The sequence below is a fragment of the Rattus norvegicus genome, chromosome 16 (assembly GCF_021556685.1).
Source record: "Rattus norvegicus strain SHRSP/BbbUtx chromosome 16, alternate assembly SHRSP_T2T, whole genome shotgun sequence".
Lineage (NCBI taxonomy): Eukaryota > Metazoa > Chordata > Mammalia > Rodentia > Muridae > Rattus > Rattus norvegicus.
Window position 1 is genome coordinate 17,524,969 of NC_141549.1, and position 15,770 is coordinate 17,540,738.

Consider the following 15,770-nt stretch of genomic DNA (forward strand, 5'->3'; position numbering starts at 1 on the left):
CCAGCGACAGCCGTAAATGGCGCGCGAAGCGGCCCGCGAGGCCGTCGTAAACGTCTCCCTTCGCGCCACTTCCGGCCGGCTTCTGCGGCCCGTGCTGGTAGGCGATCGTGAGGCGGCGGAGGACGTTCCCAGCGGCTGCAGCCATGGAGATGCCGCTGCCGCCAGACGGTAAGGCCCATTCCTGAGCGGAGATCGTTGGGTTCTTCTCGTGTACCCCGGCCGGCCGGCCGTGCCTCCCCGCGTTGCTGTGCTGGTGACGGAGTGCGCTGCGGCCTCGCCGCTCCTCCCTCGGCCTCTCCGTGGGTCCCCGCATTCCTGGCGCGCGCTTGGCCCTAGTCAGGACCCGTACACCACCGCCTAGCTCTAGAGGACCCCTGCCCAGTCCCCGGGTCGGGCTGCCCTCACTGACACGTTTTCCTCTGTTCTGCAGATCAGGAGCTTCGAAATGTCATCGACAAGCTCGCTCAGTTTGTGGCTCGTAACGGACCGGAGTTTGAGAAAATGACGATGGAGAAGCAGAAGGACAACCCTAAATTCTCGTTTCTGTTCGGAGGCGAGTTCTACAGTTACTACAAGTGCAAGCTGGCGCTGGAGCAGCAGCAGCGTGAGTTCCCCTCCGGTCCTCTGCCGCCTAGGGGTTCGATGCGGGACCCAGTCGCAGCCAATTTCTTTGGAGTCGCATGTTTCCTCTGCAGAGCAGAGCGGCTGTTCCTTCTGTCCTTCCCGGAGTCCTGTACCAAGATAGACTGCTGGGTCTGTGTGTTATAAGGAGACTATATCATAGATTCTCTTGCTGGGCTTGGGAGGGGGGGGCGGGGCGGTCTGGTCCCTGGATTGTATTTGCAGAAGCAATTTTGGATCTGCAGGAAGGTAGGAACTGTTCAAACTGTGCATCGCCTTCTGCAAGCTGAGATCATAGTTTTCTGCGTTTCCAATGCATAGATCAAAAAGCTTCCCCTTTAGTTTTTGCAACGTTTTCCCATTTCTTTTTTTCGGCTTTCAAGATAGGCTTTCTCTGTGTAGCCTTGATTGTCATGGAGCTAGCTTTGTAAACTAGGCTGGCTACGGTCTCGGAGATTTGAACATTAAGAAAAACGTGATAAAAAATAGAAATAAAAAATTTAGAGCCAGGCACAGTGGACCACCCTTTTAACCCTAGCTCTCAGAAGGCAGAGGCGGGTGGGTCTCTGAGTTTGTGGCCAGTTTGTACAGTTCCAGTACAGGCAAGGCTACATAGACTCTGCATCAAAGAAACAAAGGCAAAAGAGCAAAGCAGCACAGCAGGTCTTTGAGGGCCTCACAATGTAACCCAGGTTAGCCTGGCAGTATGCTATCCAGCCTATCTTCCAAACAAAGCAACCTTTCGGCAGCTTTTCAGGTGGTGAGGTTGCAAGCGTAGACCAGTTCTGAATTAGTAACAGTAGATGTTATGAGTCCTGATAGCAGAACTCACATCTGTTAGATCTGGGGTAGCTCTCTGGTCTCTGAATAAACTATGGAAATAAGTGTCTGGACTTGCACAGCCAATGGGTAGTCAAAGTGATGGCTGCTGAGCCTCAGCCCTCTCATGCCAAGCACACTTTATTGGACTCTAACAACATATTGCGAGTGGTTAATAGAAAGCTTGTAGTACGGACAGCCCGTGGAGCACAGAGACTTGAAGAAGATGTGTGTTCAGAGAGGAGGCACCACATCTGTGAACTGAGGAGGTTTTCGTATGCCAAGGTCGGGTAGGGCTAGAGTCTATCAGTCCTAAGGTTTTGGTTCCTGTTCAGTTGTAGAAGTTGGCAGTTTGACATCACCATCCGGGTGTTTGTGTCTTCGTGCATGTTTAGAGAGGTCATTTCCTAGCTCCAGAGCACCAAGTTCATAGCCATCCTAAAGCAGATGGAGGCTGAAACAAGTTGCAACAGTGTGTGCTAGGTTGGCCAGGCTAGAGTTAGGAAGGGTGGCAACTGTGAGCATGGAGGGCAGGAGGGGTCAAAGGTAGAGCCTTTGAGGATGGGTAAGAGTTTAGACAGTGCCTTAGCATATATCCCTGAGAGCTGCACAGGAAGCCTGTGCCCACCCCTGGACAGTTCAGGTGGTAGACTTAAAATTATACCAGGAAAGGGAGAGTACATGTAACCTATGGCACATTAGGGATTAAGAGGCAAGAGGACATTCTGCCAGCCAAACCGTAACGGGATATATCGAACATTACAGGGACGTGGGTGGGCTGACCATGGTGCGTGGTGGAAGTCAAGACAGTTTGGGTTTTGGCACAAGGGAGACATAGAATAGAGAGAACCTGCTTTGCTGAGGAGCTATGAGCCCTGCTTAGAAGTAATGAGACTCAGAAAGGGCTACAGGTCAACTAAACCCACTTTGCAAGAACTGTAGTAAAGGACTGGTCCAGCTGGGTGTGGTGGTAGATAACCTTTAATCCCAGCACTAGGGAGGCAGAGGCAGGTGGATCTCTGTGAGTTCAAGGCTAACCTGGTGTGCAGAGTTTCCAAGATAGTCTACACAGAGAAACCTTCTCTGGGAAAAAAAGGATTCTAGTCCACCTCTGCCATGGTCTTGTGTTTGTAGAGTACAATAAAAATGGGAGCTGTTGGGGTTGGGGATTTAGCTCAGTGGTAGAGCGCTTGCCTAGGAAGCGCAAGGCCCTGGGTTCGGTCCCCAGCTCCGAAAAAAAGAACCAAAAAAAAAAGCATAAAAAAAAAAATGGGAGCTGTGTGGTGTTGCTTATTCCATAGCAATTGACACTCAAGGCTGCTCACAGGCCACTTTGCCTGCTGTGGTAGAGGCCCACTCTGGTGTAGGACACAGTTTCTTATTAGGTGTGATACAGGCAAAGGCAGGTTGATAGCAGTGATGTGGAAGAGTGCATGTGGTTGGCATTGCATGTAAGGGGTATGTATACCGTTTATCAGAGTGGGTTGCTGTACTAGGCTGGGAAGCAGTGCAGTGGTTTTGAGAAGCCTAAGGCTGTGAAAGTGATGACCCTCGGCGACTTCTCCATAGTGGAGGCTCCCGAAGGAGTATGAGATCTTGAGCTTAAACCAGGCAGACGTGTGGGGTGTTATTAAGACCCAAGTGACACCTGTCCCCAAGCCCTACTTCTTTGCTTTTATCCAAAGGTCATTTGTTTTGGATGAGTTTCAGGGGCTCCTGAAGAGTGTGGCTATGTTCAGTTGAGTCTGGGCAGGTCCCAGAAGTAGAGAGTAAGGAGGCCATATTGTTAAAGCCTTACCTGCGAGTAGGTAAGACACACTGATACATTGTCTGGGTACATGCCAACCTCAGATACTGTCATACCAGGGTGTTGCTGGTGGTTCAAGCTAGTCCAAGGGCTAGTCAAAGACTGTAGATTGGGAGGATCACCACAAGAGATAGGACTGGTCTTGGGGCACTTCAGCCCTATGTATGCTGGCCAGACCTCCAGAATGCTGACTGTCTTGAGTGAAGGGGAGATTTGGAGCCAGTGGCATGAGACAGACACACCCTTGGGAGAAGTGCCACATCTCTAGCACTGGTAATGGCCTGCAGTCCATAGTAGCTTGGTCAGGGAAGATGGAAAGGTTCAACCTGTCTAGGGACAGTGAGACGGCAGCTCTGAGGGTATCCATGGAGACCAGGCACAACAAAGGAAGCTTGGGCAGTGTCGGGCAGGGTAGCCCTGTGAGCTGGACAGTGGGATCTGGCTTCCTCCATCAGGCCCTCTCTGGAGGCCAAGCCTGATGCATTACAGAGGAGAACCTGAACTCATAGGGCCCATCTCTTTCCTGTTAGTCATCTGCAAGCAGCAGGCCCCAGAACTGGAGCCCACCTCAGCCATGCCCCCTCTGCCACAACCTCCGCTGGCTCCCACCGCGTCCCTCACTCCGGCTCAGGGCACCCCATCAATGGACGAGCTCATCCAACAGAGCCAGTGGAGTCTCCAGCAGCAGGAGCAGCACCTGCTGGCCCTGCGCCAGGTATGCCTGCCTGTGGTGCCAGTGACCCTGGAGTCACTCACCTTCCAGTAGGTCTGTGGGTCATCCACAGGCGTCACTCAGTGAACTTGTACCCATTGTGGATGCCACCACACGGTGGCTTAGGTACCTCCCAGTCTTAATGAGTAGGGAGGGACCTTATTGGCCCTGTCTTTTAGGCTGGTTGCTTAATTCTATAGGGATGAGCTACCTGAAATGAAGGAGCAGACACAGGAAGTGCCAGCCCCACTCAGGGTTTCTTTCCTTACCACCATCACACAGCACGCACGGATGTTTGCCACAAGTCATAGACTGGACAGTGAAGTCCTGGACAGCAGAACTGGCCTCTACTCTTAACCAGCTTGGTGGCCAATACCTACCATTTACTTGTGTTTAGTTTGGTGTGATTTTGAGACAGCATCTCCCCCAGACTGCTCTCACCTCCCAAGTGCAAGGGTCACAGGCATCTACTACATGTGTTAGCCCTTCCTCCTCGACTGCTGCGCTTAAGTGATCCATGAGCACCCTGCTTCCTTGACTTCACTTTTTCCTGTTAGCTGAGGACAGCTCTGTCCTCTGGCTGTCTTGCCTGCTGTGATGGTGGACTGTCACAGGCTTTGGTGTAGGTAAAGACAGACGTAAGTGTTTGTGCAAGGGCCCTACTCATACCACCTGTCCCTCATGGTCTTCCCAGGAGCAAGTAACGACAGCCGTGGCACATGCAGTAGAGCAGCAGATGCAGAAGCTGCTGGAAGAGACACAGCTGGACATGAGCGAGTTTGACAACCTGCTACAGCCCATCATTGACACCTGCACAAAGGATGCCATCTCGGTGAGGCTCAGTGTGGGGTGGGGGTGTTGTCACCTGCCTGACTGACCACCCACTCACCCTGGCGTGACTCTCAGGCTGGGAAGAACTGGATGTTCAGCAATGCCAAGTCCCCGCCACATTGTGAGCTAATGGCGGGCCACCTGCGCAACCGAATCACTGCTGATGGCGCACACTTTGAGCTGCGGCTGCACCTCATCTATCTGATCAACGACGTGCTGCACCACTGGTAAGTGTTTCACCACTTGGTTCCTAGCCCACCCCGTCAGGGTCCCTCCAGCCTACCCAGTCCCCACCCTTGCTGCACTTGCACACGGGTCAAATGCTTGCCTTCCCAGTACAGTGGCTGGCACCCCAACAAGGCAGACCTTGGGCTCTACTGCCTCTGTAGCCATCATGTGCCTGCTTCCATCTGCACAGACACCTGGCTGATGCACTATGGTGACTCTGTTCTTCCCTGTCCTCGGGGCTACCTTTGCTGATCCTCTGTCCACCAGACTTATCTTTGCACTGTGTATGGCTCCAGACTCCTGGGGCCTGGTAGGTGTGTCTCTGCATGACCAGCGGGTGAAGTTGATGAAGGAAACTGGAGTCCAGAACTCTGGTCAAAGACAGGTGCAGAGGTCTCACCCTAGTGACACATGCTGACAGTCAGCTAGGCTGGCCGCCCTCTGTCTTTCAGCATGGTCATGAAGGCAGGATAAATGTATATGACTCCCACAAGATTAGGAGAAGCTGGTCTTTCTCTCCCTGTTTCCATGCCACCCCTCCCTGTCAAGCTGGGAGAGGAGCAGCAGTGTTGCGGTCCACACCCTTCTGCCTTGTACTCTTTCCTCTAGAGGTGTCTTGTTCCTGCCTCTTACGGTAGGGCCTCTGCAGATGACCTCTCTTCTCCTCCCTGGGACACTCCTCACCGGGTTCACACAAAGCTCTGGCCTCCTCAGCTTTCTCTTGCCTACTTCCTAGCCAACCCTTGCTGCCCTTTGACCTCAGCTTTGGGAGCTGAAGCTTCTAGCCTCTGCCTGCATATGGGCTGTCTTGCTGAACCATTACCATTCCAGAGGCCTGGATCTACCATACTGCACAGCTGGAAGGGCCTCCTTTGGCTGCTTCTTCCCCTTTGTCCCCCTCAGTGACACTGGGCATGCAAGCTAGGACCTTGCACATGGCAGGCAAATGCTGTGCCCTGGGTTGGCCACAACCCTCATGGGTGGTTAGACTCCAGGTAGCCTTCCCAGTGGCTCTATGAGGCTGGGTAATCCCTACTGAGCAGATTGTTGAACCTGCTTGTGCATGGTGGTGACCAGGTCCTAACCACAGCAGCCCAGTTTCATCCTTTACACACATGCAAGGGCTCTGATGGACCCTTCTGATAGTGAAGGTCTTGTTCTGAATAGCCCTGGGGTGCACACAATCCCTCTGTTTCCCAAGACAAGGCACCTACATTGTAGATAATCTAGCCATTGCCCTGTTGGGTTGGGGGCCATTTCCTAAGGAGAGGGTGCTGTGGCCACAGCCGCATGGTAACGGGTGCGTGGCTGGGTCCTGCCCCAGGGCCCTGACGCGCGGAAGGTCTCTCCCTCACAGCCAGCGCAAGCAGGCCCGGGAGCTGCTGGCTGCCTTGCAGAAGGTGGTAGTGCCCATCTATTGCACCAGCTTCCTGGCAGTGGAGGAGGACAAACAGCAGAAGATTGCCCGGGTATGGAGCTGCTGGGTCTGGGTGCTTGGGCAAGTAGGCGGCTGGGTGAGATGAGCTCTGTTTAACAAGTCTCCCTCTGCACCAGCTCCTACAGCTCTGGGAGAAGAACGGCTACTTTGATGACTCCATCATTCAGCAGCTGCAGAGCCCCGCCCTGGGACTTGGCCAATACCAGGTGAGCACCACACAGCAGGGGCCGCCCATCATCAGGACATTTGAAACTGCGCACTGATGTTTTCATTGCTGAGTCTGGTTGCATTTCACACAGCCTTTGGCTCTGGGGATCCTTGGCTGGTTCTGAGTGGCAGTGCTCCTGTCCTTCCCCACCAGGCGACTCTCATCAATGAGTACTCATCAGTGGTGCAGCCTGTGCAGCTGGCCTTCCAGCAGCAGATCCAGAGCCTCAAGACACAGCATGAGGAGTTTGTCAGCAGCCTGGCCCAGCAGCAGCAGCAGCAGCAGCAACAGCAGCAGCCGCCACAGCAGCCGCCACAGCCACAGATTCAGCTGCCTCCGATGGAAGCCGACGTGAAGGCCACGCCCCCACCGTCAGCACCACCACCAGCCTCAGCACCTGCCCCTACCATCCCACCAACTACCCAGCCAGGTATGAGGTTCCCTCCGCCTCTTGACGCCAACTTCCCGCAATGGCAGAGAGCACTCTTCCTCCTGGACATGTGCTCCACGGCCGGCCCACTGCTGGGCCGAGATTGATCTGCTTTTGTGTCCAGGCCAGGTAAACACTCCTGACGGGTTTGTGCCTTGATCCACACTTGGTGCATGGTTAAAAGCATGGTTCAGGGCTGGTGGGCTCAGCAGAGTCCTAAACATACACATATGTTACATGTCTGTCTCTAGTGTTTGTAGTGTGCATGTGTATGTGTGTAAAGTACCACGTCTGAAGAAACCTGGATAAGATCTGAAATGAGCAGCTGGGAAGCTGAGGCAGGGAGATTTTAGACCAGACTGGGATGAAGGGCAGGAATCGGTATCTCAGAAGAGTTCTAGCCTGAATGATAGCTCATGGTTGTTACCTCATTCCTGAGCCTGAGGCAGGAAAACCTGTAAGTTCCAGGCCAACCTGAACCGTACCTCAGAACATTCCCCATTTTAACTGGGGCTACGGGGATGGCTCAGTCAGTAAAGTGCTTCCTGTGCACATGTAAGGACTTCATTTGGATGGTTACTGAGCTCCAGATTCACAGAAAGACTCTGAAACTGATGGTGTGCCAGAAGATGGCTCGGCAGGCACAAACATGTTTCCAGGGTCTGATAACCTTGGTTTGAGCCCTAGAGTCCACAGGGAGGCAGGAGAGAACCTGCTGCCAAAAGTTGCCCTCTGACCACCATGCATGCACTGGTGCACGCTTGTAAGCACACAGCTATTACTTAAAAGTAACAGTAATTCTGAGAATAATAGACAAGACAGACACGACACGTCATGAGCATGGAGAATGTCCCCTTGCATCTCTAGAAGATGACGGTGGTGGTGGTGGTGGTGGTGGTGGTGGTGGTGGTGGTGGTGGTGGTGACATTGACAGTGGTGGCTTCCAGTGAGCTTAGAAAGTAAGCCCTGTCATGGGCTGGCTTGGGGGTGCTTGAGGGTCAGCAGCCTCTCCTGCTGACTGGCCTCCTCTCACTGCCTGTCACCTGTATTAGATGACAACAAGCCTCCCATCCAGATGCCTGGCTCTTCAGAGTATGACACCTCAGCAGGTGTCCAGGATCCTGCAGCTGCTGGCCCTCGAGGTCCTGGCCCTCATGAGCAGATCCCACCAAACAAGCCTCCTTGGTTTGATCAGCCTCATCCGGTTGCTCCGTGGGGTCAACAACAGGTACTTCCTCATATCTGTTGGGGTATACACGCTTGGCTGAGTCAAAAGCCTGCTCACGTTAAGGAGTGGTGTCACATGCCTTTAATCTCAGCACTCAAGGCGCAGGGGCAATCAGATCTCTGAGTTGGAGGCCAGCCTGGTCTACAGATCTGGTTCCAGGACAGCCAGGGCTGCACAAAAAAGCCCTTTCTCGGGGTAGGGGGTGGAGGGAGTGGGGCTGCTTGCACCTAAGTGGGGTCCTGTGGGGTAGCAGGTGGGCACAGCCATAGTGGCTGAAGGACAGTAGAGCCTTGGACAGATGTGCAGTTAGGACCTGGGGTGAGGTAGTTAACTCCAGACCACACAGTGGTCACATCTATGCTTTGCCTTGCAGCCCCCTGAGCAACCCCCATACCCACACCACCAAGGTGGACCACCCCATTGCCCACCCTGGAACAACAGCCATGAGGGCATGTGGGGTGAGCAGCGAGGAGACCCTGGTTGGAATGGGCAGCGAGATGCTCCGTGGAACAACCAGCCAGACCCTAATTGGAATAACCAGTTTGAAGGACCATGGAACAATCAACATGAGCCACCACCCTGGGGTGGTGCCCAGCGTGAGCCACCCTTCCGGATGCAGCGACCTCCCCACTTCCGTGGGCCCTTCCCACCCCACCAGCAGCACCCACAGTTCAACCAGCCTCCACATCCCCACAACTTCAACCGTTTCCCGCCCCGCTTCATGCAGGATGACTTCCCCCCTCGTCACCCTTTTGAGCGGCCACCCTACCCTCACCGCTTTGACTATCCCCAGGGAGACTTCCCCGCAGGTGAGTAGGCAGTGTAGGATAGTCCCCTGTGGGTGTCTCCTGCCTGCCTCTCTGCATCTGCCTGTTAGTGCTGTGGACGTGACAAGCATAGGGCGGGTGTGGAATGGGCAGAGAGGGACAGTGAGCCTCCATTCTACACCCACATGTGCTAGGAGCCAGGCCCCCTGCCAGAGGTGCTAAGGCATCCCTGGTGCTCTTGGCACACAGGCCATGAGCAGCCAGCCAGACTTTGCCAGTCAGTACTTCAACTACCATTTTTGTACCCTGGCCGTGCTGGCCTGGCCGCTTGCTTGCCTGAGGCTTTGCCTATGTCTCTGGGCTGCTGGCAGCCTGAGCTGCACACGGAAGCCGCAGACAAGGATGTATCTCAGTGCTAACTCCACAGGGCTCAGGGCTGGCCTTCCTCAAAAAAGCTTCCCTCTGCCTGTGTCCTTATTGCTGTCTTCAAAGGACCCCAGGCAGTTGGGCTGGCGTCCATCAGCGACCTAGCTTTAAAGTTACCCTTTGAGGCCAGATACTAGCTCATCGGTGCTCAGGTCCTGGTAAAGAAGGCCTCAGCACATTTGTTCAGCTTGCTGCCACAGCATGCTGTAGAGGTCCTTCAAGCTGCTTGAGTCCCCTTAGCTACACCCGTGTCTGTGAGAGTTCCAGACCCCCAAGCCAGCTTCTGTCTTACTCCTTTGCAGAATCCTGATGGCCCTTTTGCCTGATTTGATTACCCTAGCCAGCTGGAGATAACGTTTTGTTTTACAGACATGGGACCCCCTCATCACCATCCTGGCCACCGCATGCCACACCCTGGGATCAATGAGCACCCGCCTTGGGCTGGGCCCCAGCACCCTGACTTTGGCCCTCCTCCCCACGGCTTCAATGGCCAGCCCCCCCACATGCGGCGACAGGGCCCACCTCACATCAACCATGATGACCCCAGCCTGGTCCCCAATGTGCCCTACTTCGATCTTCCAGCGGGGTTAATGGCTCCCCTTGTGAAGGTGATACTGGGCCCTGACCCGGGAGGTTGAACATGGGAGTGGGGCATACTGGTATTGTCACGCTGAGTTCCTGCCTTGCTAAATTCCACTGGGTGGCCAAGTAGGACTCCTCAGGACCCAGGCAACAGCCATGTTCTCCTACAGCTGGAGGACCATGAGTACAAGCCTCTGGACCCCAAAGACATCCGCCTGCCACCCCCCATGCCTCCCAGTGAGAGGCTACTTGCAGCTGTGGAAGCCTTCTACAGCCCACCCTCCCATGACAGACCAAGGAACAGGTAGGGAAGTTGGTGCCCCAAGGCCTGGCTGAGCCCCCACCCACTAAGTCTGTCCGGCAGATGAGGACTTCTTCCTCTGCACACTGCATTGGGCCTGGAGTGATGGCCTTGTAGCATCCAGCCTCGGCCCAGCCTGCCACAGCAGACACTAAGAACAGCAATGGGCATGATAGGAGGTCTCCTGGGATTTGGGGGGAGGGCTGGAGACCCAGCAGAACCCCAGCTACCTCTTGGTTAGCTTCCTAGTGCAAGGGACCCCCTTCCTGGCCACTGTGGTCCTTGGGGGCTGACGCAAGCCTCTCATGGGGACCATGTCATGCAGCGAGGGCTGGGAGCAGAATGGCCTCTATGAATTCTTTCGAGCTAAGATGCGGGCACGGCGGCGCAAGGGCCAGGAGAAGAGGAACAGGTGAGCTGTGCTCGTTTCATGGGGCTGCCATTGTGGCATGTGGTTGCTGTTCACTGCCGTCCTCACTGTGGCATTTCCCTGCAGTGGCCCCTCCAGGTCACACAGCCGGTCCAAGAGCCGAGGCCGTTCCTCATCTCGCTCCAGCTCACGATCCTCCAAGTCCTCAAGGTCCTCCTCCCGCTCACGATCCCGGTCTCGGTCCCGCTCTTCCTCCCGCTCCAGGTCCAGGTAGGCACATGGGGAACCTCAGAAAACCCGGGAGCACTATTCCTGCCCATGCCCCATTGTCCTGTTGCCCCCACAGAAGCCGCAGCCGGTCACGTTCCTCCAGAAGCCGCTCACGCTCCAGGTCTAGGTCCAGGTCCAAGTCATACTCCCCTGGGAGGCGGCGTCGCTCCAGGTCCCGGAGCCCCACCCCACCGTAAGCCACAAGTGTGGAAGTTGTCAAATATACCCCTGTTGCTAAAGAGTGGGGTGGCACCCCTCCCACCACTGGGCCAACCCACAGCCTTTTCCCTCAATGCTTAACTGACTGACTGCTCTCAGTGCTCAGGGGCCTGTTGTAGAGGTTAAAGCTTAGAGAGTGTCTCTTCATTCCAGCTCTGCAGCCGGCCTGGGTTCTAACTCAGCACCTCCCATACCAGACTCAAGGCTTGGAGAAGAGAATAAAGGCCACCAGATGCTGGTGAAGATGGGTGAGTAGACCCGACCAGTGCCAGCTCCCTGCCTAACCATATGTTGGGATACTGCTGGGGGTTCATGTCCCAGGGGACATGGTCACACCCCACCTCGTGTGTTTTTTCTTCTCTGAAGGCTGGAGCGGGTCTGGTGGCCTCGGTGCAAAGGAGCAGGGCATCCAGGACCCCATTAAGGGTGGTGATGTCCGAGATAAATGGGACCAGTACAAGGGTGTGGGCGTGGCCCTGGATGACCCATATGAGAACTACCGCCGCAATAAGAGCTACTCCTTCATTGCTCGAATGAAGGCCCGAGATGAATGTGAGTATAGGTGTGGGTGGGCACGGCAGGCTTAGCTTTCTGTGGGAAAGGTGGGGGTGACAGCCCTGTTCTCATACAGTTTCCACGTTTGGGGCGCGAAAGGAAGAGAAGGAAGACTGACCACAGGCCTCAGCTTCACAGTGTGGAAGGGCTTGTCCTGCGTTTGCCCTGGAGGAGGTGCTGCAGATACCACTCGCAGTGCCCAGATAGCAAAACTCAACACCACCCCCCAGCCCAGAGCCCAAGTCCCACCCATAGTGCTGCACAGCCTAGAGCCCAGTAGTGAGAAGGCTGCCTTGCACTGAGTGTGGCAACCAGAATAGCCTGGCCTCTGAGCTGCAGAGGTCAGAAGGCTCCACCTGGTTTTGTGTTAGGAAAAACAAGTACTGACCCCTGAGGCAGGGATCATCTGACTCCTGCCTGACTCAGTTCATCGTTTAGTTGTATTTTTACCATCCATTTCCATAAATGTTAGCTGTTTGCCTCTATTACCTGGACATAGCTTCTGACACTGGGCTAAGTTCTGGTGGGTCAGGGGAAGATGGCCTCCGGAGCCCCTCCACCTAGTGCAGCACCTCAGCTTGGGGCTTCTGCCTGGGGAAGCCAATACCAGCGCAGAGCATGGAGTGCTGGGCTCCAGCCAGCCAGCACCTCCTGTGCTGTTGTTTAAGGAGCAGCCTGGTGCCATTGTTTGTACACAAACTTTTGAAACATTCTTTTCAATAAAATGCAGAGTCCTACAACTTTTCAGTACCATTTAAGACACTTGATTTTTGTTTTAGATTTCTCATAGCTATGATGTTCAGATGTGTCTGACTCAGGATAAACAAGCAGATACACCTGTGCTGTTAACAATTGATTGTGGATTTTACTGTTTTGCCTTCCAATAAAGCCTTTTGTAAAAGATTTCCTCCAGCTGTGGGTGAGGTGCCCCAGGGTGCTCAGCCCCTGCATGGCGTGTTCTCATGGGGCAGCTGGTCCCGTCCTGGATGACTGATATGCCTGGCACATGCTGTCTGTCTGTCACACTGGCTCATGGCTGGCCCCATCCTGCACCACTGCCCTGTGGTGGGTCCACGGCTGTGTCCTCAGCAGCCAGCTGGGCAGATGGGAGCTTAGAGTCCGTCTATGGGCTCAGCGGGGAGAGCTGCAGCCTTGCTTGCCTCCACATGGCTGTCATTGATGTCGAGGTGGACTTCAAGCTCCTTCCTCACCTCCTGCAGGGCAGCCTCCATGGTCAGGGGTGCAGGCCTGTGGCACCTAATGTACTGTAGGACATAGAACATAAAGAACATGATGCATGCACACAGGAAACTGGGAGATACTGCTCCAGGGTGCCCTCACGCACAGTGGCCCAAGAAAGGCCATGGTGCTACACTCAAGATGTCCTGGGGTGAAAAGCCACACTGGGTACAGATAACAGATAACATGGTCAGACTGGAAAGAGGGCAGTCTAGGGTAAGAGGCTGGAGATGCCACGTTAAATATCTCATGGTGAACTGGTTTTAGAAGCTGCACACACTGGGATCCCAGCACTTGGAAGGCTGAGCCCAGGGGATGGAAAGTTCTGAGCCAGCCAAGACCCACCAGAAATAATGTGGGGCCTATAAGATGGCTCCCTACTAGGCCTAATGACCTGACCTCAATCCCCAGGAGACCAAACTCCAGTCAGAGTCCTAAGAGAGGCAGCTGCCACACTGTCTGGAAGGGCACAGGACCCGTTCCTGCCAGTGTCCACATCCGTGTGGAGCCGCAGCCTAAGAGTCCAGACAGCCCAAGCTCACTGCCAGCCATGAGTCATCTCTGATGTGACCTCTCCTCCAGGCTGGGAGATGTAGCTGGGCAGCAGTTACCTCTTTTGCTTCCTCCAAGGTGTGGTAGTGAAATGAGTCCTCATCCAGGGACCGCAGGAGGGAGTGGTGCAGGTGGTGGCTGGCCTCGATGAACTGCTGCGTCAGGCTCAGCTGCTGCTTCAGCATGTCGTTCAACGCCAGCACTGCAGGGCTGTAGGCTGTCAGGGCTACATCCAACCCATGTCACTCAGTGGCTGCCCAGCACCATGAGTCTTCAGATGCTACCTGTGCCCTCTTGGCCCAGTGGCCCAGCCTCCCAGACATGGTATTTTTGGGGCAGTCTGTCTTCAGTAGTAATGAAGCTCTTCCTTTGTCTCCACTCTGAATTAACCACATACAAGCTAGCTCCACTAAAGATAAGGAAAAGTCGGGGCTGGGGATTTAGCTCAGTGGTAGAGCGCTTACCTAGGAAGCGCAAGGCCCTGGGTTCGGTCCCCAGCTCCGAAAAAAAGAACCAAAAAAAAAAAAAGATAAGGAAAAGTCTCTGTAGCTGGGCATGGTGTCACATGCTTGCTACTCAAGCAAAGGGGGCTGGGCTATGTGCTGCAACTTCATACCCTACACCCACCCCCACAGACACATTAAAACATTTTTTTTTAAAGAGATTCACTAGAAACTCGTCCATTCAAGTGATCCTCCTGACTCAACTGCCTAGGTAGCTTTGATTATAGGCTTAGGATTGGCCAAGGAGGGAACAGAACTGGACATGGGCAAAATGATCCAATAGTGTCCCTCTGGGCAGGGTTAGTTAGACACAGGGTTCCCCCACTGAGTTGACCATTAGCCCTGAATTGCTTTTGGGTTAGGGTTAGGGTTGACCCTTAGAACAACCAGGCACTGAAAAGAAGGAATGGGCCCCCAGCGGTCTGTTACCTTCTATAGCGTCTGCGCTGATAATGTGACTGGCGATGGGTACTGGGTCCACATAACCACCTCCAAGAGTAGGTCCAATGGCTGCCATGCCACCAGCTGGCCCAAGATAAAGAGGCTGTTGAGGGTGCTACAAGGGCTTCTAGAACACACATATGACAATGACATATATGACAATGTATCTGCCCAGTCTGTTTCCTGGATGGATTGCTTATTGATTTGTTGGAAACAAGTCTGGAAACCATGGTACCCAGGTTTGCTTTGAGCTCCTGGGATCCAGAAATCCTCCTGCCTCATCCTCCTGGCCTCCAGGCCCACTTGTGCACAGGTAGATCCATGCTGTTTCTATGAATTTCCTCTGTGTGTGTGTGTGTGTGTGTGTGTGTGTGTGTGTGTGTGTGTGTGTGAGAGAGAGAGAGAGAGAGAGAGAGAGAGAGAGAGAGAGAAAGAGGAATCTCCCCACAAATGTTTACTTTATTTTGGGTCCTCTCACTCTGCCTTCTGGGGCTGAGAGGCCAGGTAAGCTACCACAGTCACCTAGCACTTACATGGGGTCTAGAGTTCCAAACCTTGGTCCTCATACTTTGAACAAAAGCACCCCACCACTGAGCTGTCTTCTCCATCCCCACTGCTGACTTTCTTTTTTTTTTTTTTTTTTTTTTTTTTTTTTGGTTTTTTTCGGAGCTGGGGACCGAACCCAGGGCCTTGCGCTTCCTAGGCAAGCGCTCTACCACTGAGCTAAATCCCCAACCCCCACTGCTGACTTTCTTAATAGCTAATTCAGATTTTCCCCCAAAGACAGGCTTGGGTGTGGCTCAGTCCTCAGAGCTCACCTACCTGGCACAAAGCCCTCAATCCCCAGCACCCTGTGCACCATGAGTGGTGGCGCAGCCCCATCATCCCAGCACTCAGGAGGCTGAGCATGGAGGATCAGCTCAAGGTTATCTTCATACCAGTGCAGTTTGAAGCCAGCCTAGATCACTTGAGACCCTTGTCTCAACAGACAAACCGTAAGACCAACAAGTGCCAAATTCAAAACAAGCTCTCAAGTGAGGACTGCAGCTATTGTCCCCAGGAGAGAAGGAGGGATCAGCAGCTGACCAGCTAAGACAAAGGCCTAGAGCAGTGTTGGACAGAAAAGGAGGAGCCAGAGACCACAACTGGAAAGGACAGACACATCTGGAAAGTCCTGGGCATGATGAGAAGAGCTACTTTCAGAATATGTTCGCCACTAAGGT

General features: G+C 54.1%; 2 protein-coding genes across 12 annotated transcripts in view; one reads left to right on the forward strand and one right to left on the reverse strand.

Annotated features, from left to right (window-relative positions):
* On the forward strand, positions 1-13,062 carry Cherp (calcium homeostasis endoplasmic reticulum protein). Of its 8 annotated transcripts, none has more exons than NM_001106064.1 (18): positions 1-168; positions 431-604; positions 3,778-3,962; positions 4,654-4,791; positions 4,866-5,017; positions 6,376-6,487; positions 6,573-6,662; positions 6,818-7,094; positions 8,147-8,322; positions 8,696-9,131; positions 9,885-10,123; positions 10,268-10,401; positions 10,724-10,810; positions 10,895-11,038; positions 11,115-11,231; positions 11,411-11,505; positions 11,624-11,809; positions 11,889-13,062. In NM_001106064.1, exons 1-18 carry the CDS (start codon positions 144-146, stop codon positions 11,927-11,929), a joined length of 2,808 nt encoding a protein of 935 aa, NP_001099534.1. In that variant the 5' UTR covers positions 1-143; the 3' UTR covers positions 11,930-13,062. The 8 variants fall into 8 exon arrangements, with proteins under 8 accessions (NP_001099534.1, XP_087443808.1, XP_087443810.1 ...); XM_087587682.1 differs by having other exon boundaries at positions 92-168; positions 6,343-6,487; positions 11,889-12,715; XM_087587684.1 differs by having other exon boundaries at positions 92-168; positions 6,343-6,487; positions 11,912-12,715.
* Positions 12,554-15,770, reverse strand: part of C16h19orf44 (similar to human chromosome 19 open reading frame 44) — a 16,067-nt gene continuing 12,850 nt past the window's right edge. For 2 of the 4 annotated variants that reach the window (XM_087587691.1, XM_087587692.1), the window contains exons 6-8: positions 14,536-14,674; positions 13,663-13,829; positions 12,653-13,077 (exon numbers count right to left, since the gene is read on the reverse strand). In XM_087587691.1, the coding sequence (XP_087443817.1) occupies positions 13,703-13,829; positions 14,536-14,674 (266 nt within the window). In that variant the 3' untranslated portion in view covers positions 12,653-13,077; positions 13,663-13,702. 4 annotated transcript variants of the gene reach the window in all.

Excerpts from the sequence above, each read along its gene's own strand:
- Cherp (XM_087587682.1), top strand. The coding sequence starts at position 144 with ATGGAGATGCCGCTGCCGCCAGACG. Across the intron at positions 605-3,777 it reads GGCGCTGGAGCAGCAGCAGC|TCATCTGCAAGCAGCAGGCC; the intron begins GTGAGTTCCCCT and ends CTTTCCTGTTAG. Across the intron at positions 11,810-11,888 it reads AATGAAGGCCCGAGATGAAT|TTTCCACGTTTGGGGCGCGA; the intron begins GTGAGTATAGGT and ends GTTCTCATACAG.